We start from the raw sequence: 27025 nt of genomic DNA, 5'->3' as shown, positions 1-27025 counted from the left end.
TCATGACGTCATGTTCCATTTAACGGCCACAATCACAGAATATTCTATTCTAAATGACTCCCCGCAGGGGCTGACAGCTCCCGCCTCCTTGAAAGCACCGGATAGGAGGTTGATCCATCTAGAGCACTGTTCTGAGTGAAGATAAGAATCCGTGCATGGAGAGGCAGGCACCAGCACGAACAGCCACACTTCTAGAAGATTCTAGCCAGTGCACAACGCGGCTGTAGTGGAATAGGAATGAACGGGCGAAGGACCCGGGGTCACGAGACCGTTGGGTGGGCGGAGCCAGCGGCCGGGGAGGTTCTAGTCTGTTCTGCCTCTCAGCAGCCGCCCCCTTTACGCGGTCACGCTGAGCTAGCCCGGGCTTGGGATCGGGCCGCAGCCTCTGCCGCGCCCGTCGCCTACTGCTGCCTCCCGCCGCCTCCGGACTATGGACCCCCGCAAAGTGAGCGAGCTTCGAGCCTTTGTGAAAATGTGCAAGCAGGACCCAAGCGTTCTGCACACCGAGGAAATGCGCTTCCTGAAGGAGTGGGTGGAGAGGTGAGACCCGGGCCTGAGGGCCGATGGGGGAGGGAACAGGGACGGCGGGAGGGGGAGCTGAGCCCGAGCTGGCGCGGGGCGGAGGAACCTGGAGCTCGGCGGCGAGTCTCGCTCCCTGGCGGCGACCTCGAGGGGCTCGTGGAGGATCGGGAAGCTTAGATGGTTCAGAGGCAGGGAAGGATAAAGGCAGAGCTGGGTTTCCTCCGCTCTGAGGTCGCCAGGGGTGTGTCTTCGGCGAAATACGGAGATGCAGATGGTTGCGGGCAGCAGGGCACTGTAGCCGTGAGGGGGAGGGGTGAAAGCGGCAAGACTTAGCTTTCTCATGGAGTTGTTTTTCTTGAAATCTCTGGTGTCCTGCTGAGGTCGCAGTGACACGAAGCAGCTCCTTTACGCACTGTGCCTTTAAAAAGTGGTGTGATGTGCAAGTTATTTAATAAGTGACAATAAAAGTGGTAATTGTGTTTGATTACTTTTACAATTACAGCGATTCTAAGTGCGTAGAATTATTTTGGGAATCGCTTATTGTACCTCCGTAGTGGCAGTGCCATCACGCCAAACACTTTTAAAAAACTGATTTTTCAAGGACCCACATGTTAACACGATCTATTCTTGTTATCTTTAACTCCAGAGTACGGCGCTACGAGCGTGAAATTAATTGGACAGGCATTGTGCCAGGTGCTAGCTAGGAAACAGTTTAAGTACAATCTATTTAGGGATACAGATGGATAAGTACAGAAATTCGTCTTGGTATTTAGCATGTAATAGAGATTAGTATTCTTCGTATTGAAGGGGAACTTAAGGGAGAAAGGGAACTCTTCCCCGAGATGATTCTTTAGAGTCAGTACTCCTGGTGAGGAATTTAAAAGAGATGACATACAAATTGCATCTCACGGTGATAAATAGCGAGTAAAAAGGGATAAATAGTGTAAAACAATATGACTCCTAAAAGATACTACCCTAAACGTTGATTTGTTTATTTTAGTAACATTTTTATAGGGGAAGATGAACCAACGATTAGCCAACATTTGAAAGAATATTTCTTCCAGTGAGCTTGTTCTAACGAAGAAACTTAAGTTCAGATCTATCAACGTTGTCTGTGGTGGGATAGTAATTTTTTTCCTCTAGGAAGTTTCTCAGTCCTTTTTTCCCCCACCAGGTTTCTAGCTACTGTAAGATTTTTGCTCATGTTAATTTATGTAAAGTTCTGAGAACACTTACAATTAGTTACTGTAGTAGCTTAATAACAGTTGTTAACAGTTAATACCGTTTTGCAAATTGTGCTTTTTAACAGAAAAATTTTTAGGACTAGGAATTGAGGTCTAGATTTTAGTCATTTTCTCTGTTGAGTAACTTGATCCAAAAATGTCACTTAAGATATTTGTATGCTTTTGTCCTCCTCATAAACTTACTCATTGGAGAAAAGAGCCTACAATTAATAAGTTCTTAAAATTCCAGGTAAAGCGGACCTATACTGCAGGAAGAAATATCTGGCACCAAGAGTGAGCGGTATATTGAGTTGATACAATGTTATGTTCCACTCCTAGAGAGGTAGAGGACACTGTGAGGAAAAAGTTAACACGCATCCGAGAGCAGTGTTGTAACTTGTGCTGGAGTGATTGTGGCTGTGTAGAGAATTCCGATTTATGGTCTGAAAATTCTGTCAAGTATTGTAGTCTCTGAAGTGTATCAGTTCCTCTCTTTTCTGTCTTGGTATCAGTCTTCTTAAAGCAGTCCAAAGTTATAGGAGATAGGGTTGAATGTGGAGACTTCTAGGTCCAGTAATATTCCTAAACCTAATCCTACTTTTAGGGTTCCTCAAGTAGAAACCATCTCAGGTTTTCCTTTAGTCCATACTAAATTAGTCATGGATATCCAGGCTTAGACATTGAAGAACAGTCCATTTGCTTATTTGCCATAATTTCTACTATTGTTTATAGCTTAAAATTTTATTTTGTTTTAAGAATATATAAGTTTAATAAATTGAACAAGAGAAATATGAAGAAAAAAATTTTGGCCCAATAGTCAGTGGGAATCAGGGAGACTACATTCTTTCCAAGAAATAATGTTTTGGGATATTTTTGTTTTTCTAGGGGGAGAAGTATTTTCTGATGCTATTTGCTCCTATATCACAACTCGGTCTACTTTGTATCTTGCAGTTACTTTTATCCTTTTATTTTATGGCAATTTAAGATCAAAGGGAGAATCTTTGTATTCTAGTCTCCAGCACAGTGCATGCATGGCACATGGCTTTTCAGCAGATTTGGGTTTTTTTGTTGTTGTTTTTTTTGTGGTACGCGGGCCTCTCACTGTTGTGGCCTCTCCCGTTGCGGAGCAGAGGCTCCGGACACGCAGGCTCAGCGGCCATGGCCCACGGGCCCAGCCGCTCCGCGGCATGTGGGATCTTCCTGGACCGGGGCATGAACCTGTGTCCCCTGCATCGGCAGGTGGACTCTCAACTACTGCGCCACCAGGGAAGCCCTTCAGCAGATATTTTAAATGAAATGAACAGGATGCATTTGTACCCTCAGTGAATTTAAAATATAGCACCCAGTGTTTTGTACATGTGTGTAAGTAAATATAGCACAGAGTAGGTTTAATGTTACCAAATTAAGAGAATTATGACTGAAGTCTTGTGTGGTCCCACATAAATGCCTATATTGGCAAAGTCCAGTTTGCAATTTTTGGCGGTGAACTATCTTGTTTTAAATCTTGGAAGCATAAAATGAAACTTCTGTACCTATAAATTGGTGTTACCTTCCAAAAGTTAACTAGAATTTGGAATGTGAGAAACTCTAAATCTAGTTTATGAATAAACCCTCTTGGGTTTTCCTCCCAAGTTTTAAATTTTTTAATTTTTTGGAAACAGTTTCTAGCTTGCAAACAAAATGCAAGTATAGTACAAAGAAATTTTTTCCTGAACTATTTCCAACACTGTGTCCCCAACACCATTTAGGGTGTGTTTTCTGCAAACAAGGACAGTCCTCTGCAGTACAGCCATCAACTGAGGAAACTGATACTGATACATTAATAGTATCTAATCTTGAGAATTACATGTTACACTTCGTACTCATGTCTCTTCGTTCTGAAATAATTCTTCAGTCTTTCACTGATTTTCATGACCTTGGCAATTTTGAATATTATGGGTCAGTTATTTTGTAGAATTTCCCTCAATTTGGGTTTGTCTGATATTTCCTTAGGATTAGATTTAGTTTAACACATCAGTTGGCAGGACTATCACCTCCCAAAGTTTTAACATAAATTACACTGTTAGGACTGTGTTTGGATGTCACTCTAAATACATTCTTGGATGCTGCATTTTGAAACTTAGGAAAAACACAGTTTAGGAAGTCTGGTGCCTTCATTAAAATTTAACTGCAAAGAACTGGTATTTGATTACTGTGCTCTTTCGAAAAGTTTTTCGGTAGAATAGAATTTTAAAGAATTTTGTCCTGTTTGTATGCTTGTTCCCTATCATTAAACCATTTCACTTTGCTGAATTGCGTAGTTAGATGTTTTGGATTGTGTAATGATTTAATGATTGGCACACGGGAGCCATTTTTCCTTATCAAAGGTACTGAGTAACTGAAGATTTTTTTTGTTACTGTCACATTAAACAGAATGGGAAAGGTACACATTTTTCTTAATTGAATGGTACATACAAGAAATTGCAAATTTTGTTTCTCGTTACATTTGTTACTTTGCATTTATACTTCATGTTGGCCTTATCAAAAGATACTATTGAGTGAATAGGCAAGCCACAGGGTGGGAGAAGACATTTGCAACTTGTAAAACTGACAGAATGTGCATATGCGGAATATACAAAGAACACCTACAAACATGATAGACAACCTAATAGAAGGCTGGACAAGAGGTGAACTTTACGAAAAAGGTTTTTAAAATGGCCAGTAAATGTATGAAAAGAGATACCACTACACACCTGTTACAATAAGATACCACTACACACCTGTTAAAAATGCTAAAAATTTAAAAGATGGACAGTAGCTACAAATTACAATAAGATACCACTACACACCTGTTAAAAATGCTAAAAATTTAAAAGATGGACAGTAGCTAAGTGTGGAACAGATGAATTCTCATACACTGGTAATAGATGTGTAAGTTGGTAAAAGAACTTTGGAAAACCAATATCTATTTAAATCCAGTATACTCATACCTTATGTCCAGAAATCCCACCCAACTGAAATTAATGTAAGCATGGCTCTGATAACTCTTAAGTTATAAAGAATCGACGCTTACACGTGTTTTGGACTAGGTTCCTTTCTGTTTTCCAAGTTAACATATCTTTGTTTTACATAAAAGTTAATGGCCTCTTTTTTTTTTTTTTAAGGCACATGTTAAGTCTTTGTGATCTCCAACTCTCACTATTGTGGAGTGCTCTTAATCCACTGAATTTTTTAAATCACTGGACTGTTGCATGTAGCCCTTATGCTTAGAAGGAGCATATAACACTAACTCTTCATGGTCTTATTTTTTCCTTATTTTTAAGTTATTTATGTATAACTCGCTTCGTTGGCCTGGAGTATTTGGGAAAGAAGGGCTTGCAAGGCCAAGAAGAAATTCTAATGGGTGAAGTTTAGAGGTGATAAGGAGAAAATCTTCAGTGTGAGGGGCATATGAATATAACCAAGAAGAACCCTTGTAGGTACTATTCAGAGGAAACAAATGTTTTGAATCATTACACTGTGACTTCGTATGGTTATTTTATAAACTGCCTATTTGAATTTAATTGAGCTATTCTTACTAAATGTCAAACTTTTGATTCAAAAATTCAAAGTTTTGGATTCGAGTATATCTACTGAACTCTAACAACTTGTACAAATGATTTTGTCATTGCATGTTTCTCTACCTCTTTTCCTTTTTCTCTGGGAATGGGCAGAGAAGCTGTATAATTAAGTTTACTAGACTTATTGAGACAAGGAAAGGGTTAGATTTTTATTAACCAGTATCCTAAAAGTAAATAAATTTTTAAGCTGAAAGAAACTTACAATACTGAAGCATTCAAATGAGTTTACCCTTAAAGGTTTGAAAAGGTAACTATTTAAATATGTAACCTTTTTCTCAGCATAAATAAATGTTTCTTGGCTTACTGAATTTTAGTTTTCTAAACAAATATCTTTTCTTTCATCTTTCTCAAGCATGGGGGGTAAAATACCACCTGCTACTCATAAAACTAAATTGGAAGAAAATACCAAGGTAAGCTATGAATTTCATTTGTATGTTTAGTGATAAAGTACAATAAGGTTTCTTAGGGATGTTTGTCACCTTCTGCCCTCAAATTGCCATTCCTCATTTCCCCGAGAAATCACTTGGAAGTAACATCTTTGTAAAATTTCTATTTGGACATCAAATCTCTATAATCTGATTTAACACTGAGAATGTGGGGTTGAATGTTCACTATGTTGTATAGAGTAAGTGAGAATAAATGCTGGATATATGTTATATGCGTGACCTGTAAGTGGTAAGCTCTGTGTCTGTGTGCATTTGTAGTCTTCATCTTTATTTATTATTTTTTTTAGCCACTCAGCACTGCTTGTGGGATCTTAGTTCCCTGACCAGGGATTGAACCTGGGCCCACAGCAGTGAAAGTGCTGAGTTCTAACTATTGGACTGCCAGGGAATTCCCATTCATCATTTTTGGTTGGTTGTTTTTTAACACGTAGCATAGTGTTTTTGTAGGTATTTTATTAATATTTGGAAAGTAAATGAAAAAACAGCCCAATATGTTTACTAGTTACTCTCAATTTTCTTTTCTGCCCTACCACCTGAGGAATATTTCTGAGTGTGGTTCATGGAGTTGCTTTAGCGTATTTGCCAAAAAGGTGTGTACAAACAGGAGGAGGTTGCTGGTATCTAAAGTTTAGAGATGGGGATGGGGGAAGATGTACTCTTAATGCTCCCTTGGGACTTCCCTGGTGGCACAGTGGTTGAGAACCCGCCTGCGAATGCAGGGGACACTAGTTCAAGCCCTGGTCTGGGAAGATCCCACATGTTGTGGAGCAACTAAGCCCGCGAGCCACAACTACTGAGCCTGTGTGCCACAACTACTGAAGCCCATGCACCTAGAGCCCGAGCTCTGCAACAAGAGAAACCACCGCAATGAGAAGCCTGTGCACCATGACAAAGAGTAGCCCCTGCTCGCGCCACAACTAGAGAAAGCCCGTGCACAGCAACAAAGAAGACCTAATGCAGCCGAAAATAAATAAATAAATAAATTAATTAATTTTTTAAAAAAAGAATGCTCCCTTTGGAATTCCTTTTTCTCCTATTTTCTGCCTTCATGTCTAAAAGGTTTTTTTCCTCAGAGTCTTCTGACTAGCTGTCTTAAATTAATAAGAAAATTTGCTGTTTTATTATTTAGCTTATCTTTGAAAAGTGAAATGAGAGAAGTTAAGTAAAAGCTTCAGAAGTAGTAATTCTTTTTTTGGTGAGTCAGTTGTCAGAGTTTGGTAGATTCTGAGCCCTAGGTAAGATATTTTGCCATGTGATACATGTGTGAAGACAAAATTGTATTAACTTATATCTCTGCTAAAAAATTTTTATTTTGCGAAAGTAGTATGTGTTTGATTATGGAGAGTTGTGGACTACAGTGCCTGTTAAGGGTGTTACATAATATGTGGTATGTCCACTTTATTAGCTTCCTAAAATCCAAAATTTTAAAAATTCTAAAACTCATTTTCTAAATGGTTTGGATGAGGGACTGGACCTATACTTAATTAATTTATTTATTTTTATTTATTTATTTTTTTGGCTCTGTTGGGTCTTCGTCGCTATGCGCGGGCTTTCTCTAATTGTGGCGAGCGGAGGCTACTCTTCGTTGCGGTGCGTGGGCTTCTCATTGCAGTGGCTTCTCTTTGTTGCGGAGCATGGGCTCTAGGCGCTTGGACTCAGTTGCAGCACGTGGGCCCTACAGCACGCAGGCTTCAGTGTTGTGGCACGTGGGCTCAGTAGTTGCAGTGCATGGGCTCTAGAGCACAGGCTCAGTAGTTGTGGCGCATGGGCTTAGTTGCTCCACTGCATGTGGGGTTTTCCTGGACCAGGGATCGAACCTGTGTCCCCAGCATTGGCAGGCTGATTCTTAACCACTGTGCCACCAGGGAAGTCCCTTTAATTTAAAAAGAGAAATAAAAATAGAAAACAAAAGCTAGTTTACCAAAACAAAACAAGAAAGAGCATCAACAACTGAAATACAGTGTATCTGAATAGTTTATACATAAATTGGTATAAATTAATAGCATATATGTTGGGTGTGTTATTAAATGCTGATAGCATTGTTTGCCTTCCTTTTGCTAGGAAGAAAAAACAGATAGTAGGAAGGCGGAGGAAAACATAAAGACAGACGAACCATCAAGTGAGGAGAGTGATCTAGGTGAGGAGATGGTAGTTAGTTTGTATTTGATAATCTCATGATATGGTCCTGTGTTGATTTTTACTAAATTGACTAAATTAGTGCTATCTAATAGAAGTATAACGTGAGCTACATATGAAATTTAAAATTTTCTAGTAACCACGTTTTAAAAATTTAAAGCAGTTGAAATTAATTCAAATAATATATTTTAAACAATATGTAAAATGGTACCATTTCAGCATGTAATCAATATGGGAAAATTATTAATGAGCTGTTTTCCTTTTTTCATACTAGGTCTTCAAATCCAGAGTATTTATAGCGTATCTCAATGCAGATGTTACCTTTTTAATGGAAATACTTGATCAGTATTCAGACTTCATGAAATTTGTATTTGAATAAGTTGGGTCAGATACCCAGGTTTTTCTAGACATATGTAAAAGTTTTCCAATAAATGAATCCAGTACCAAAAAATTATTTTCCTTTAGTACCTGCATCTGTGTTAATAAAACTGGTTCAGTTTAGAAGAATTGATGTCTATGCCATGGGCTTGGGGTTTTATTTGTTTGTTTGGTTTGGTTTTTTTAGACTGAAAACTGACAAATTTCTTCATAAATTTGGAGGTCCTTTGAGACTATAAATGTATACCCCAGTTATTAATTGGGCAGTCTCTTAATTCACAGAACCTATCTAAAAGTTTTAAAAAAATACTCATTTTTCAAATTTTCAAATTTTGAGTCCGTTGATCTTTGGTATGTTAGAAAGGGTTTGTTGTTTGGGGGCTTAATCAGATCTTTTACTTTTTGTAAAATTTTTTTAGTCTTACAATTTTCTAACAATTACCATGACTAATATTTTTTAAAAAATTAACTCCATCTAAAAGCATTTTGTGCAGGAATCAAGCTGTTTTATAATTAGAAAAAGTTACAGGCTCAGTTCCTGTTAAAAATTGATTAAAAATTTATTGTTGGATGTTAATTCTGATTTCAGGTAGCCAATTTTAATTTCATTCTTTTTTGACAGTTGAGAGGAAACTGCTTTTATCACATTTACTCTTTGCTAAAAATGTCTCCTAATGTTTATTGTTTAAAAAATTTTTGATATATAACAGTTACTTTGTTTTGTTTATACAGTTGTCCATCATGAAGTTTGCAGCATAGCTCTTTGTAGTGCTATCTTTGGGGGTCAGTTCTGTACGAGTAGTATACTTTTAGTTTAAAATTTATCCATACTATGTTTTCAAAGGCAGAAAATGGTAAAATTAAATATTTTATCATGATTTACATCAGAGTATCACTATAACTTGTGCTATCTGCATAAAATATTTTTTTAAAAAACATTATAGTATATTGGTGTGTAGAACACAATATTTCAACTGAATCAGTTTGTTGACACTGACTAAATCAGTATGTCTGTGTAATATGTAATAGGAATAGAAACTATGCACTTGCCAGAGTACCTACTACAATATAATAAATACCTTGCATTATGTGACTATTAAAATGAAATATAATTTTACCAAAACAATAAGATTGTGTTTAACAGGGAAATATTTTACAGTGTACCAGTTTAAATAAAATTAACAAAGTAAAATATTTAAATTAATCTAGAGTAAAATGTTCAGTTCATCAGTTGCACTAGCCAAGGTTAATTAATTTTTAATAGCCTCATGTGGCTAGTGGCTACTATATTAGATAGCCCAGGTCTTATTTTCATTTTCTTAACTTCAACAGAAATTGACAATGAAGGTGTGATTGAACCAGACACTGATGCCCCTCAAGAAATGGGAGATGAAAATGTAGAGGTAAGTTCAATGGCTTATTTTCTGCTTGCTGCCAGGAATGTGAAAGCCTACCTACTGTAATAATTTTATGACATCTCTCTTCTAGGAAAAGCGCAAGTTGAATCTTTCTCTGACTTAAGGCATCTAGGAAAGCATTTTATTCTTTAAAATATTTGTGAAAATTCCCTTTATTTTTAATCGTAGTCTCTAACAATCTCTGAAATACTTGTATTCTGTTTACCTATTTCAGTTTGCATCTGGTTCGACTGCTTTTGAGACCATAGAGTTCATCTAACATTTATTTCTACAAGTGGAATTGCCTGTTAATGGGATATCTATTGCCAATTTTCTAAAATGGTTTTGTCCCAACAAAAGATATTGCCCTCAAGGTGGTGAAAATCGGTTCTTGGGAGGGGGGCTTGAAAAAAACTTAGGTGTTACAATGGTTAGTGGTACTCCAAAGGTCATAGCACATTCACATATATGCACTATATCTGCAGTATTAAAATGGAGGGGGTGAGAAGTAAGAAAAAATTGCCTAAAAAGGCTCTTTGGGGGTTGATAATGAAACAAAGCTTGAGAAACATTGTAATATACTAATTGCAGTTTAAAAGATTGGTCCATATTCTCACCAGTTCTTGATATTGTCATAATTCATCTTTGCCAACCTTACTGTGTGAAATGATATGTCCTTGTGGCTTTTAAGTTTGCATTTTCCTGATTTCTAATAAAGTTGACATATTCTCATGTTTATTGGTTATTCACAGGTGCTTGTGAAGTCTTATTCTGACTTTTCCTTTTTTTTTACTGGTTCATCTCTTTCTTGCTGATTTTTAAGTTCACTTTATATTCTGTTAACAGTTGATGCCAACAGTTTGTCGTCTGTGTGCTCCACATTTTTTTCTACTAGTTTGTGGTTTCTCTTCACTTTCTTTACATTGTCTTAGTATACAAAGTCTTTTTTTAAATATTTTAATTTTATTGGAATATAGTTGATTTACAATGTTGTTAGTTTCAGGTGTACAGCAAAGTAATTCAGTTATACATGTACATCTATTAATTCTTTTTCAGAATATTTCCCATATAGGTTATTACAGAATATTGAGTAGTGTTCCCTGTGCTGTACAGTAGGTCCTTGCTGGATATCTATTTTATATACAGTAGTGTGTGTATGTTAATCCCAAGTTCCTGATTTATCCCTCCCCCCATACAAAATCTTCTAATATAGTTAAATTGAAAGTTCTTTTGTATGCTTTATTACCTTAAGGTTATAATTGCTGTAATATATTGGTTTTTTCCTTCTGAAAATTTTATGTTTGCCTTTCACCTTTAACCATCAACACCATAATTGAAAAATCCTTTTCCTCACCAATGCCAAAATACACGGTTTCTGTATATGTGTGGGTCTGTTTTGGTGTTTTCTTGTTCTACTTGTCTAATTTTTTTCCATGCACTAATGAAACATTGTTGTATTTAGCTTTATATTAAGTCTGTTATCTTGTAGGGCAAGGACCCCCAAACCTTTAGGAGTAATTTTGGTTGCTATTGGCCCTTTGTTCATCCATATAAATTTTAGAATCAGATTGTTATCCCCCCTCCGTTAGAATTGCATTAAACCTAAATTAACAAAGGGAGGAGCTACATCTCCTCATTGTTGAGATTATCCATGAATGTGATGTCTGTTTTATTTTTAGGTCTTTTTAAATGTCTTTAAATAATTTAACTTTTTCTCCATAACGAATATAAATACTTTGTCAATAGTTGTTAAAAAAATTAATCATGTTCTATTTATTGATGGTGCCGTTCATCTCGGTGTGTCTAGGTTTATAATACTTTTTATTTATCCTACTTGGGATTTACTGGGCATCGTAAATCCTAGGGTTAACTTTTTTTAGCTCTGGAATATTTTCAGCTAGTATCTCTTTCAAAAATGGCTTCTTTCCCATTCTCTCTACTCTCATTCTGGAGCCATAGTTAGATACAGACTTTTTCACTATTAAGTTCCATCTCTTTATCACTGAGGAATTATGTATGCTTTCTTTGTCTAATTAGCTGTTCATTGATGTTTGAATTTGAATGCTTGTTTTTCATTTTGATACTTTCTCTTTGATTCTTTTTAAAGACCACTTGGTTATTTTTAAGTCTCTTGCTCCTTACTCATTTTTAGAACTGGCATTTATTTTCTTAAACACATTAAATTCTTTATCGGACTGTTTTGCTGGTCTTATTCTCCTGTTATTTTTCCTGACTCTTGCTCATTGAGGTACTTTGTTTACTGTAGTTTGTGTGTGTGCGTGCGCATGCACGCGTGTGTGTGTTGACCATGAGTTCTTGTAAACTTTACCTGTGGAAAGGTTTTGAGGCCTGAGTAGAAGGTGTGTTCCTCCAAAGAGAGAGATGTTTGCTTCAATCAAGACGCTGAGTTGGTGCGACCAGCTCAAGGATCACTTCAGATTCTCAGCATGGTTTTTTCATTGCTTATTTAACTACAGAAGTAATGTGAATTCCAGTGCAAAGGCTGGCTTGTGGTTATGAATTTTCAGGGGAGATTTCTTTTTCTTCTCTCTATATAGGTTTCCCTCTTTGGGACAGGTTTATTTTTGATATACCATTATGCCTGCAAGTATAGGCATTTGGGGTTCCAGATTTGTTTTGGAGGATGTCTGATTAGACAACATACATTTGTTTCACCTGAATCTAGACTTTGTTTCATGTGTCCTGCACTATCTTCAAAAACAGAATTGCAAGGTCACCCAGCTTGACACCTTCCACAAGGGTGATAGCAGATGGAGCACTTGGCACCTGGCTGGATTTCAAGCCTTCACTTTATTTTGTTGTTTGAGGATTTCTACATTCTTAGGCCAAAGATGGCTTTTATTGATAAAAGGTGTGTTTTAGACTTGTTCAGAGTATCATGTGCATCATATTGCCATAAACTGAAGTCGTCTTTTTGCAAATTATCCTGGCTCTGTAGGATGTCTTACTATGTGGAAAGTGTGTTTTCCTTTATTCTTTTAAAAAGTTTTAGTTTGTCCAAAACTTGTAGGGATTTTTGTTTGAAATGCTTTGAATTTATTGAGTAACTTGGGGGTAGATTGATACAGTTGATTAGTTTTTCATGAGCATGGTATATATCTGTGTCCTTTAATAGAATTTTATCTTTTCCCCTGCTCCCTCCCATGAAAGTCTTGTGTGCTCTTAGAATGGTATCTTGTTCTATTATATTTTATAATTGTTGCTGATGTGGAAGAACTCTGGGTTTGTTTTTTATGTTGCTCTTGTATTCTCTTGTTGTTCTCTTCAGTAAAGAGAACTTTACTGAATTGTCATAGTAGATCTAATAGCTTGTCAGTTCTATTAGATTTTCTAGGTATGTGTATAAAGACAGCTGGTATTTTCCTTCCAGTTTTTAAACGTATCAAATCATTTTCTTAATGATTAGCCAGCACCTTCAGTAATATTTTACAGTGATGGTGATAGAGTGGATTTTTGATTGTTAAAGAAATCGCTTCTTGTAGGAGGTTTGCTGTACGTTTTCGTTATTAATGATCATTGTACTGTCAGCATCTTGTACGGTGTTTGTTCTATCTAGTATAGGTGCTCAATAGATGTTCATAGGACCAAAAGAATGAGACATTTCTAAGATTCAAGCCTCTTAGGAACTAGCTTTTCCACTTGTGGGGAGACTGGGTTTTAGTACAGGTATACCTGCAAGATCTCATTGTGAGTTAGGTTCTAGACCACCACGATAAGGTGAGTCACACAAATTTTTTGGTTTCCCAGTGCATGTAGGAGTTATGTTTACACTATGTTGTAGTCTATTAAGTGTACAATAGCTAAATGTCTAAAAAACAATGTACATACCTTAATTTAAAAATACTTTATTGCTAAAAAATGCTAACCATCTGAGCCTTCAGCAAGTCATAGTAGTAACATCACAGATCACCATAGCAAATACAATAATGAAAAAATTTGAAATACTGGAAGAATTGCCAAAATGACACAAAGTAAGCAAATGTTGTTGGAAAAATGGCTCCAGTAGACTCACAGCATTGCCAGAAACCTTCAATTTGTAAAATTTGTGCTGTCTGCCAAGTGCAATAAAATAAGCTGTGCCTATACTTGTGAATAACTAGAAAGGATTTGGTAAAAACTAGGGCAGAAAAACCTGCTCGGATCGGGATGGAGGGAAGCAAAAGTCATGTCTAGGGCAGAGTATAGGGAATGAAATTTATTATTTAGTATGAAAGATTAAAATGTATCCTGTAAGATTTCTTACTAATCCTTTATTATAATTCTCCTCTTTGTTCCCTTGAGACCAGAGAAAAATGAGTGGAAATGGGGGTTGTGACTACCACATCCCTAAGAAAGTCCAAATTGTTTCCTCCTTCCCTTTGCTTTTCTTCTACTACTTAGTTGATATTCAATTTCCCCATAGATAACTGAGGAGATGATGGATCAGGCAAATGATAAAAAAGTGGCTGCCATTGATGCCCTAAATGATGGTGAGTGATTTTTTTTTTTCTTCTCTTTGCTACATTTCCTATAGTAGTCTGGATATTCTCTTCTCTACTTCTCTGCTGCAGTAACTGTTAATGGTGGGAAACTGGAAGGGAACTTAAATTTATTGAGTATATGGTACTGGAGAAGAAAGCGTCCTGTCCTCCACTCACCCCTTTCCCATTAATAAAGAGGCTGAAATCACTCAGGTATCAATTATCTTGCCTCAGGGCATGTACAGATCCTGATTATAACTCAAAGACGGTACTTTCCTGACTATAGTCTAGTGTTTCTCCACTGACAGGAGGCTTTGGAACCTTCTTTATAATAAAAGCCTGATGGGAAAACCTGAAAAAATAATAATAATAAAAGCTGAAAGGTTTTCCCCAAAAATGGTATTAGATCGATGATCCTCGACTTTTTACATTGTAACACCCTTGACAAATATTGTCCATCAATACAACACTCTTGTTCTAGTTTCTGCATGTTAGAACCCCTTCAGAAAATCCTATCAGAGTGGGAGAGTGCTGGTAGTATTAAGTATTATGTTTAATTAGTTAAAATTTATAAGAACAAATTATTTATTAACTTGGGTACTGTGCAAACCCCTTTATAGCTGTGTGGTGTAGTGTGTCACAATGCCATCATTGAATAGATGCTATTATATGATGCTGTTGTGTATTTGTACTTCATCCTTAGACTTAGAAGATGACTAAAGTTTTATTTTAGAATGAGTTCAGTATCGATTGCTGTTCAGGTTCCTTTTCATTGTAATCCCACCACCTTCTTAGCTTAAGTCCTTATATGTTTATACTATTGCAGTTACCTTAATAGTTTGTCTACCTGACATGTCTCTACTTCATTGCTTTCTATTCACTGCCCCTGGATCATTCTTTTTTTTTTTTTTTTTTTTTTCTTTTTTTTTCCCTGGATCATTCTTATTTAGAACTTGTTTTTATTGGTACACACTCCTTTGCTTGTAACCTGTGGCTAACTTTTGCATACATTTTGAAGCTCATCATAGCATTGGACCTGCTAGAGTCAGATCCTATATTTTGCCTTCCCAGCCTTATTCTTTTTGAGTATTAACCTTCCATTCCAGCCAGACCTCACTTTCCTAGAATGTCCCTTTACTTGTGCTTCTCTGTAAAGCTCTTCTTCACCTATTTCAACTTTTAAGTTGTACCCATCAATTCATCCCAGCCACTTCTCTTCCTGACCATTCCTTTTCCACACTAATCTTTTCTTAATTTCCCTACCACCTAAGATTTCTATTTACCTAGCATATAATTGTGCCTTCTACATTTCTGCCAGCTTTATTATATTTTAATGTGCATTATTTCATTAAAATCTCATACTAGTCCCATTTTACAGATCAGTGAATAATCTGAGGGCTTAGAGGGGTTTTGACTTGCCCAGGATCTTACTGTGCCATACTATCAACTCATTATTTTTGTCACTTATTTTGGCATATTGTATTTTTAAAAATTTACTTATATATTGTCTAAGCAATATTTAACAAAGTGAAAATGAAGCAGCCACCACCTAATAAGTCACATTTTTGTTTTTCCTTATTTTTTTCCAAGCTATGTTTATGTGTAAATATAGCCTAGTTCTAATTTTAGAATAGGTACAATTTTATGGTGTATGTTACAGGGATAAAACACTAGTATTATAAGCTAGGGATTGTAGGTTCAGGCCCCACCTGGGGTCGGAGGGGCAGGAATATAGTTAAACCCTGGGTTTAAGGAGCCCAAGTTCCTGGGTTTGAATCCCAGCTCTGGGGCTTACTAGCTACGTAAACTTGGAGAAGTTACTCTCTCTGCCTCTGTTTTTGTTCCCTCCCTTGTAAAATATGGATAATAATACCTACCTAATAGAGTCATAAGGAATAAATGAGTAAATGTGTATAATATGCCTAGAATAGTACCTGGTACTAATATTAAGGTACTGGTACTTTTCTTATTAAGACCTTAGTGTTTCCAGCTGTCACATTATTAGAGGTATTTCTGTTAGGCTTTTTCAGTTTAATATATTTATTCAACAAGTATTTATTGAAGGCTTACCATGTTCCAGATGCTGGATATACAGCGGGAAACAAAGCAGACCAAGTTTTTTACTTCGTAGACTTTATATTTTGGGAGAACAAAAATAAACAAATTTATAATATAAAGTTAGGTGGTAATTAGTGCTATGAAGAAAAATAGAGCTGAGTAAAGGGATAGTCAATGATGGAAGCTATATTTTATATAAGGTGGTCAGGAAAGCACCTGATGAAGTGCAGGGAGCAAGCCGTGTAAAGAAGCGCTTTGGGGGACATAGGGGAGAACAAATACAGAGGTTCATTGGGAGAGCATTGGGGGCAATTACATGTTCAAGGAATAGCAGAAAGGCCAGACTATCTGGAGTGTGCTGAGCGAAGGGATAAGAGTGGTAGAGTTGAGGTCAGAGAAGTGCTTGGGGGGTGGGAGATGGGGGGTGGGAGATGGGTGGTAGGAAGGTGGTAAGGAGGACAGATGATTGACAGCTCACTAAAGAACTTAGTAGATCATGCTAAGGATTTAGGATTTTATCCTTGATTATGCAAAGCCATTGAGGGTTTTTTGACTAGGAGGATTTCATAGTGAGAAGAATTTACTTTTGAAAAGGATTATTCTTGCTACTCTGTGTAGATCAGATTTTAGGGGCAAATTAAGGGTATGTTCATTGGAGAAGTAGAAGCCAAGACATGAGTTGGTGTGGCAGAGGTATATTAGGAAAATACCTGTGAGGCAAGGTGGGGGAGCAGGGAGAACTGGAGGAGTCTGGGAAGACAGTGAGGCTATCATGTAGGTCTTAGCCCTCCGTAGGAGAGATGGAAGGTTGTGTAGGAAAAGTCTTCAATGGTGTGTGTGTTTCTAAAAGTCTAGGCAAGCCAAGGTTGCCCATTAGAGGAGTTGCACGTCTCACAAGAATGGACCTACCTGGGTATCCTTCCTGTATTCAGTCATTAGCTGGGAGCAGCTTATGGAGTATAGCCTTGAGCCTAGAAGGCGGCGTTCTCCATCAGTTGTGCTCGCTGCAGCAAATCTAAGGTGCATTTTCATGACTCCACAGAGGGAGGGAAGACATTTTTGCAGTCCAGGTAGCTAATGATGATAGCTTTGCATTGGGGCAGAGTTTCCCAAACTTGCTTTGTTTATAGTGTCCTCACCATTTTCACTTTTTTCACAGCACTCCTAGGCCAAAAGGAAATACATAAGAGTTTAGTTTATAATGTAGTTAGGTTCAAACAATTTAATAAGTATCTATGTCCTAACAAGTTAGTGATTGTTTGAAAAAAATAATACAAATGGAAAGAAAATATATTTAATTTCATCCTTTAATAACCATGTTTATTTTCTAGTAAGCAGTGGATATATGTTGGGCATTAAACAGCTTCTCAGATCTTGGAATCAGATTGGACATTGCCACCCTCACTGCTCCACATCTCTTTTTCTACAGTTCTTGCTTTTTTATCATAGAAACAACTTTAAAAAATTAATTAATTTTTGGCTGCATTAATTAATTACTATAGTAATAAAAATTAATTAATTAATTAAATTTTGGCTGGGTCTTCATTGCTGTGCGCGGGCTTTGTCTAGTTGCGGTGAGCGGGGGCTACTTTTCGTTGCAGTGCGCCGGCTTCTCATGGCAGTGGCTTCTCTTGTTGCAGAGCATGAGCTCTAGGTGCGTGGGCTTCAGTAGTTGTGGCACGTGGGCTCAGTAGTTGTGGCTCGTGGGCTCTAGAGTGCAGGCTCAGTAGCTGTGGTGCATGCGCTTAGTTGCTCCGCGGCATGTGGGATCTTCCTGGACCAGGGCTCGAACCCATGTCCCCTGCATTGGCGGGTGGGTTCTTAACCACTGCGCCACCAAGGAAGCCCTGTCCTTTTAACTTAATGAATACAAGAAAATGTAATTAATAGAATAAAATTGACTTATCCTTTGATTTTATCTAAATTTAAAAGCCACTGAGTCCTACCAAGAATGTGGTATTCTAATATTTTTTAGGGGGGTTATGTTCCCCAAAATTGTCTGTCTTGAGTGATTTACAGTATAGGTATGGTAAAGATTTTGCTTTGAAGAGCCAGTTTTGTATGTTAATTTAGAAACTAGTCTTACTAGGCTAAAAGGGAAATGTGAAAGGCTAATTAAAGAGACCAACAGTTTTTATTAATATTTTTTATCCACTATTTCTCAATAAACTTTTGTTTCACTTTAGGTGAACTACAGAAAGCCATTGACTTGTTCACAGATGCCATCAAGCTAAATCCTCGTTTGGCCATTCTTTATGCCAAGAGAGCGAGGTGAGAATTCTAAATAAAAACCGATTTCTGCTTATTTGTTTAGATAGAATTGCTTCTGTGGCAACCCCCAAAAAGTTACTTTTGAAATGAATACTTTTTAATATCATACTTATTTTTTAGTGTCTTCATCAAATTACAGAAGCCAAATGCTGCCATCCGAGACTGTGACAGAGCTATTGAAATAAATCCTGATTCTGCTCAGCCATACAAGTGGCGAGGGAAAGCACACAGGTAAATAATGAGACTTAGTTATTTTCAGAGCTCTTTAAGTTTAAATCTGATGTTTTAATATACCTTATTTAAAAAAAAAAATCGCGGGATTTCCCTGGCTGCCCAGTGGTTAAGACACTTCGCCTTCTAATGCAGGGGGTGTGGGTTCGATTCCCGGTTGGGGAGCTAAGATCCCACATGCCTCACAGCCAAAAAACCAAAACATAAAACAGAAGCAGTATTGTAACAAACTCAATAAAGACTTTAAAAATGGTCCACATCAAAAAAAATATTTAAAAAATTGCCTAAGGATTTAATTTTAATGTAATACATGCTCAATATGTAGAATTGAGAGAATGTCATAAGGAACAAGTAAGAAAATAAAAATTCTTTTCACTGCTTCCATTCAGTGAATACCAGTGTTAACAGTTTTTGGCCACATATAGCCAAATGTAAGGTAAGGATTTTTCTCAGTTATCGCCAAGAAAAGAGAGTGGCTTTATATCAGTGTCTTACAAACTTTCTGTTATTTCCAGACTTTGTAAATTAACATTAAACAGCCAGTATATTATGGAAAAAGGAATATACTAGCTTCAGACTACTTCGATCACTGTTAGGTCACTTGAAGAGTCAGATAAGGGGGAAAATAAAGAGGGTGAATTTAACCCAGATCAGTAATCAAACCTGGAAGCAAAATTTAATATACAGATGAGTCTTTGTGGTTTGGGATGAAATGTCCTGTGCTATTTACATCTTACATGGATTGAAAAGGTACTGTGCTTCAAGTGTGGATGGAAATGAAGATGAATATGCTTGGGACCATCTGTATTAGGTGACTCAAAAAGTAGCTCTAGTGATTATGAAGACAGATGTCAAAGATACAGGTAAAAGATTGGAAAATTTATATTAATGCTCTCTGGGTATATGAAAGGTCATGCATTGCTGTTGATTGTCTTGAGATCGACCCCATTAGTCTTTGAGCATTTCTTGGCCTTCTGGTATAAGAACTCATCTTGTACTTTAGCTTGGAATAGACCAGGGACTTCCCCGGTGGTCCAGTGGTAAAGAATCTGCATTCCAATGCAGGGGACGCAGGTTCGATCCCTGGTCAGGGAACTAAGATCCCACGTGCCACAACTAAGACCCAATGCAGCCAAAAAAGTAAATAAATAAAAAATAAATTTTAAAAATACACTATATAACATCAAAGAAAACCATTAAAAAACAAACAGCTTGGAATAGACCATTTCTCCAGAAAATCTTGGTTTGTTTTAGTGGGGATTATTTTGTGGAAACTGAAATTTGGCCACTAGGTATGTTTATTGTTTCCAGGGTATCGTCATTGTCATTTCAATTAACAGTCAGAAAAAACCTTTAAAAATAATGATTTTAGGGAAAGAAATTGAGAAATTTTGAGTTTATACCGATATTCTCTATTAAAATTCAACATTAAATGTTTTCCATTTTGTATTTTAGACAGTATTCTCCTAGAATCATGCATTAAAAATAATATACCCTTTAAGTAAAGTTTATTTTGCAGTTCTTTCTTATCCCTAGGATATGTCTCACTTAAGATATACAGTCAGAATACTGGTTTAAAAATTACTTGAATTAATTTTTCCTGTATGGTTTATGTTGTCAATGTGGTAAATAATTAGCCTCTTTTTATTTCTGTTTGTATTCAGGGTTTGGGCTTGCTTTATTTCTGTCCTTTCTGATTTAATTTTCTTATTTGAGTTTGTAAAACATTTGCATGTTTAAAACTGAGTTAATAGGTATAACCAGAGAAGTCTCATTTCCATTGCTATCTCCTCTACTCCATATTTACCTATCTCCATCAACCTTTAGTTTCTGATCCATCCCATCTGTCCTTTTTATTTATTTATCTTTTTGCGGTACGTGGGCCTTTCACTGTTGTGACCTCTCCCGTTCCGGAGCACAGGCTCTGGATGCGCAGGCTCAGCGACCATGGCTCACGGGCCTAGCCACTCCCCACGGCATGTGGGATCTTCCCTGAGCGGGGCACGAACCCGCGTCCCCTGCATCGGCAGGCAGACTCTCAACCACTGCGCCACCAGGGAAGCCCCCATCTCTCCTTTTTAAGTAATATGTGCACACATGTTGTTTTCTATCCCATATAGAAGGTAGCATGCTGAATACGCATCATGTTAACCCTGTTTTTAATGAGTTGAAAGTTGTGGCTCTATATAATTTTTTAAAACATCATAATACTGTGAATTAAAACAATTTTTTAAAAGCTTTTAAACATTTTTTGGTAGAACAGTTACCATAGAGGAAATTTAAACTAAATTTTTATGGAGTGGAACATACTAATTGAATTGGTTCATGGAAATTTGTAGTGGAATATCTAAACCTCTTCTGTAACAGTCCTTTTTTATAATAAGGAAGTAAGACACCATGCTACGTAAGTGAATATGTGTAAAAGGCTCCAAAAATTACTTAAAATCTGTTTCAGACTTTTGGGCCATTGGGAAGAAGCTGCCCATGATCTTGCCCTTGCCTGTAAGCTGGATTATGATGAAGATGCTAGTGCAATGCTGAAAGAAGTTCAACCAAGGGTATGGTAAAGTAGAGAAGGGAAAAGTCATTACTAATGGCTCTAGTACTTAACGCCCTAGCAGTAAATTAACTGCAAAACAGATGCAAAGAAACAGTCTTTGGAAGTTATAATCTGTAATCACTTAAATTTGTGTTGAACTCAGGAAATCTCATTGGGTTTTCATGCTTTAATTTCTCATGCAGTATTACAGCAAGCTATGTTATTTTGTTTGCAACCCTGCAAAATTATAACCAGAAGGTTAGAAATGGAAAAGGGGCATCAAGTTTACAGCAAAAGAACAAATAGAAAATTTATAAAATGCAGCCCAAGATTGAGTCTGGTTTGTCCTTATTTCTATCTAAAATTGTTAGTTAAAACAACTTAGTGCGTTTACATGGTAAATCTTTCAGCTTTGTGGGAAGTTCAAGAATTTACTATCAGAGGCTTTAAGATGGTGGAAGTTTTATTGAATTTAATCTATCAGATGATTTGATTTTCTTTCTTTTTGTAACAGGGCTAACTCAGCAAGGTTATCGGATGAGATATTCTAGGACACAAGGTTCTTAAAAAATAATCATAAACAAGCTAAAATAATGGTTGAATATGAATCTCTTACGTTTATATTATTCTGTGAATAACTACTAGATTCCAAATGTTTGGCATGGACTATGTACTAGTGCCTGGTACATATTTTCTCTTGATTGTTATAGTTAAGACTAACATACTTCTCCCTTCCTCTCATTTTATTGATGAGGAAAACTTCAGTATAGTTAGACTGTGGGAAGTAACTGGTATGTGTTCCCAGTCTCTGCCTTCCCATGGCAGGTATCAGGCAAAAATTGTCATGCAATTTGACATCTGTTTGTCATCCTTGCACTAGGTAATTGTTTGAAATTTTTAACACTTTTCTCTATCTTCAAATCCCAGCCTCTTTTCTTTGTTTCACAGTGGACTTGTTAAAGCCTGAGTTAGGTCTTTTTCTATAGGGTAAATCTAACCCATTTTTCACAACTATGTGTTGAATTAAATCTCTCCACAAAGAAAAGTAATTCTTTAACAAAACCATTGATTTGTGCTGACCTTATTCAACTTTCAGAGAAGACATTTTTCTGTGGCTGTTTCTTCCCTAGGCCCAGAAAATTGCTGAACATCGGAGAAAGTATGAGCGAAAACGTGAAGAGCGAGAGATCAAAGAGAGAATAGAAAGGGTCAAGAAGGCTCGGGAAGAACATGAGAGAGCCCAGAGGGTAAGGTTTCTATACTTAAACCATTAAAGCAAAATATAGTAGATGAGACTTTTTTGGATATCATTCTAATTCCTGGCTCTTGTTAAATAAAAAGAGCTGGCTGCAGTTCTGTAGGATAGTGATACTACTTAAAGGAAGTTTTCCTTCCCTTCATTGCTTAGTCTTCAAATTCTTAAGTGAGTTTGTATAGCACCAATTTATATCCTTGTTTGTGTTCTCCTAAAATCAAGACTTTTTCCTGATCAAGTAATTAATTTAAAACTTGGCAGTATTATTTGCTTTCTTTAGGATGCAAGCCCTGATATTTTAAGTTTTATGATTACTTCCGTTTTAATAGTGGATTCATAGCTATTTAAAATTGACTCTAGTTATTTTTTAGTTTTAGTTACAAATCAAAAATATTACTTGAAATCATTACCAAAAGTAATACCCATTGAGAATCCAATTGAAAATTGTTTTTTGGGAGATGGGGTGTCTCCTTTAGTCCAACATTGCCATTTGAAACTTGTCAAAACTTGTAAGTCCTCTAACTAGCTTATTTTACAATTTTTTCATGGTTTTGCCATGGATAAGGTAGGCGTGGACAGCAGACTTCCCCCTTCTTATTATATAATTTATTTCCTCTTTGTATTAAAGGAGGAAGAAGCCAGACGACAATCAGGAGCTCAGTATGGCTCTTTTCCAGGTATTTTGAAAGAAAAATTAAAACTTTTAATATTGTAAATAATTGGGTAATATTCTGATTTGGAGGCTCAGGTATGTATATTGTATTTTGTACCATTAGTCCCTGGAACACTGAGTCTTTAGAATGTCAGCCTCTAGAAAGTTTCATTCTTGTTAAAAATTTTGTTAGTGGAAATACAGTATATTATTTTCCTCATATTTTGAGTAGTATACTTTTTAAAAATAGATAAAATTTACTGAGGTCTGAGCATTGTATTTTATTAAAAGACTATAAGAATCTATTATGATGTATTAATTAGAGTATTCCTAAATGGCTGTAATGGAATTTTGTTCTATTATACATTGATATTCATGAGGATACTAGGTAAAAGCATGGAATCATTAAGCACAAAAAGTTCTGCATCCAGTGTAGAATTAATATATCAACACATTCTTCCCTTTCTTGCAAATGTCAAGTGATCAGAAATTACTAGTGAGGCAAAGCCTTGAATGATAGCAGAGGCCTATGCGATACAGGTAGAAGAGCTGTTAAAAAGGCACTCAGAGAATGCTTCCTTAATGAGGCAGTGTGAAATTTACGTAAAGAGAAGAGAGGTTTTTTTTTTTAAGTTCGTAATTGTAATGGGGGATCAGCAGCTGCAACTAGTCTTGTAAAGGTTTATAGAGGCAGCTGCACACCACTTATGCTTCCCTTGCTTAGAATTTACCACGTGGTCAGAGGCTAGGAAAGGTAGCCTCTAATCTGAAAGGTCATATGCAAGCAACTAAAAGAGAAAAAAAAGGAAGGAACATACATTGGGGATGACTTAGAGAAAAAGCAAGAAAATAAATTTTAGCTCATAGCTTACTTTCTGTTTATTAGATAATATCTTATATCAGGTACCTTTGTTTTAGAAAATGACCACTAATGTGGACTAGTACTAGAGATAATTTTTTGTTATGTGGGTTTTATTATATGGATTTGACAAGCAGACTGGCTAACTATTGTTGCCTTGGGTCAGTAATTTTTGTAGAAAGTAGTTTTAAAAAGTCAGCAGTAGCATAAGAAGCTAGAAGTTGTTTTCAGGCCCCCGATTAGATCTCCTTATCTGTGATTGTTAGTTATTTATGGGCACGTTTGTATTGTTGAGACAGATGGAAATCACTGTGTTATAGGTGTTTCTTCTTTATGATAGCTTTATTTGTAATGACCCTTGATCTGTAGATTAATGTTACCTGTATTTCTTTTTAGGATGTCCCTATGTTGGTGTTAATAGTGATTTTAGGATATCTCCAGTGGACATAAAGGTTTATGGTAGTGAAAAACTGAGTAGAAAAGTTTGGGTTTGTAATCTAAAAATATACTGGGAGAATTAAATCTTTTTTACTAGAGCATTGTTTTCAGTGTAAAAAAGAGACACCAGGACTGCTTGTTAAAAATGCAGATTTTCAGTTTTACTTTCAGAAATTTTGGGAGTCAGGGTGGAGATTAAGATCCACAGCTTTTTTTTTTTTTTTTTTAATGTTGGCTGAGTCCTGCAGCTTGCAGAATCTCAGTTCCCTGACCAGGGATTGAACCTGGCTCGCGGCAGTGAAAAGCACCAAATCCTAACCACTGAACCACCAGGGGACTCCCAAAAATCCACAGCTTTTTATAACAAGCATTTCAGGTAGTTCTTGAAGGAAGCAGTTAGCTTAGGGGAATATAGTTTTTTTGGGGAAAAAAAAAAAACTAAACTCTTATGAATTAACTTTAAATTGAAACAGACAAATAATATTAAAGAATGAGAAGATAAGATACAAGGTGACTTACGAGACTTTTTAATTTTATAATTCCAAGGGACTGTTAGTTTTCTCTCTGAGGTAAGACTAGTTTTCTTTTTAAAGTTTTGTTACTAGGAAAAACATATTTACAGCCTTATTTTTAAATAATTAATGTTAAAAATTATGTCTTGTTACACCCAGTTAGAATGTTCAGACTACTTTGTGTCTAGTAGCACACTTGTTCTTTGTGCATGCACATGTGTTATTTTAATCAGGAGGAAATAGTGTACTCAGACTGCTTGGGAATATGCTTGGTACAGATCTTTCATTTATTCTTGTAGGTGGCTTTCCTGGCGGAATGCCTGGTAATTTTCCTGGAGGAATGCCTGGAATGGGAGGGGGCATGCCTGGAATGGCAGGAATGCCTGGGCTCAATGAAATTCTTAGTGATCCAGAGGTTCTTGCAGCCATGCAGGTAAGACTTGGAAGAACAAAGTTGGACTTTATATCACTGAGGCATTTCTTTCATAATTCTATGTGGAGACAGGTTAAGGTTACTCTGTTGGCCATATTTTATTGAGCTGAATTACCAAATAGCTTATTATGCAGTTGTGACATTCATGTTCTTTTTTTCAGAATGAGCTTAAGTTTTTAAAAGGGGTTTATAGGGAAATACTCTGTAATAGTTGGTAATTATATCCTGTTGTCCTTTTCTTTGTATCAAAATTGTATATCTTTTTTTTCATTGTCTGAAGTGACATCATTGAGTTGGAGTTGGAAGTACACATTAATAATGTTTACGCTTCAGGGACTTGTCCAAACCTGAGTTGACTTAGCCATGACAAATTTGAAGGTCTGAATAAAGAGATAGGATTTAGGATAACAAAATTGATGACCCATAGAACATTTTTTTCATACTAAACATATATATATGTATACACATATATATATACACAGACACACCTTTCTTTGCAGGATCCAGAAGTTATGGTGGCCTTCCAGGATGTGGCTCAGAACCCGGCAAATATGTCAAAATATCAGAGCAACCCAAAGGTTATGAATCTCATCAGTAAATTGTCGGCCAAATTTGGAGGTCAAGCATAATGCCCTTCTGACAAATAAAGCCCCTGCTGAAGAAAAAGCAACTTAGATCACCTAATGGATGTCGCAATAATACAAACCAGTGTACCTCTGATCTTCTCATGAAGAAAGCTGGGGTGCTTTGAAGATAATCCCTACCCCTCTGCTCCAAATGCAGCTGAAACATTTTACAGTGGTTTGCCATTAGGGTATTCATTCAGATAATGTTTTCTTACTAGAAATTTAAAACTTTAAACAATTTTTAAACCTTAAAAATATTTAAAACAAGGGGGTGTGTTAATCCCTACATTTTTCTTTACTAATCATTTTGGTTTTTTCCTTTGAATTAGTTAGGCAAGGAAGATACTTCAGTATGGAAGATTTATTGTTCAAGTTTGAGTGAAATAAAGATTTATTAGTGGGAAGCAAATGTAACATTTAAATAGATAAAGTTTGAGTTGGATATATGGTCACTGAGGCATTTTGATTTGTCTTTTTAATTGCTTTATTATTATTATTTTTAATGATTTGCTTCCATGAAACTATTGGGACCACCAGTCTTGCAGTAGGACCTGGGTAGGGACTGGAAGTACTTGGCAGGGCAGCAGTAATCTTACTACATTTTATATAATGTGTACCCTTGTGCAGATTAACTTAAATCTTACACTGTGGTGAAAGGATGATTTTTATACTGCTGCAGTAAAATTGGATTACTTCGCTCTGTTCTTGTCTGATATCTAAAATAAATGTTTCACATTTCCACACAGGGGAAATAAGGGAATACTTTTCTTTTTGTATTTCTATGTTTAAAATGTTCTTTTCAGATCAGAAAATGCCCAACTCTTTGTCTGCTTTCTCCTTGTTTTCACATTTTTTTCATCCTACTCTTCTTGGGGTAAAGATGATGCTTTTTCACTAGCGTCATCACTGCTATCATCATTCACAGCATAATTATGCAAGCATATTTAACGCTGGGTTTAATTTAATATG

The 27025-nt window shown here is 36.4% G+C and overlaps 1 protein-coding gene across 1 annotated transcript; it reads left to right on the top strand.

The window, feature by feature from the left end:
- ST13 (ST13 Hsp70 interacting protein) lies at nt 1–26855 on the top strand. Its single transcript, XM_004279516.4, has 12 exons — nt 1–540; nt 5697–5754; nt 7852–7927; nt 9637–9707; nt 14125–14191; nt 18427–18511; nt 18632–18742; nt 21198–21300; nt 22412–22528; nt 23165–23213; nt 25297–25430; nt 25931–26855. The coding sequence occupies exons 1-12, from the start codon at nt 431–433 to the stop codon at nt 26057–26059; spliced, it is 1110 nt and encodes a 369-aa protein (XP_004279564.1). The 5' UTR covers nt 1–430; the 3' UTR covers nt 26060–26855.
- The last annotated feature ends 170 nt before the right edge of the window (nt 26856–27025 follow it).

Source organism: Orcinus orca, chromosome 11 (assembly GCF_937001465.1).
Source record: "Orcinus orca chromosome 11, mOrcOrc1.1, whole genome shotgun sequence".
NCBI classification, from domain to species: Eukaryota; Metazoa; Chordata; class Mammalia; order Artiodactyla; family Delphinidae; genus Orcinus; species Orcinus orca.
The sequence above is the reverse complement of the archived record's forward strand: the minus strand, read 5'-3'. Positions and strand labels throughout refer to the sequence as shown.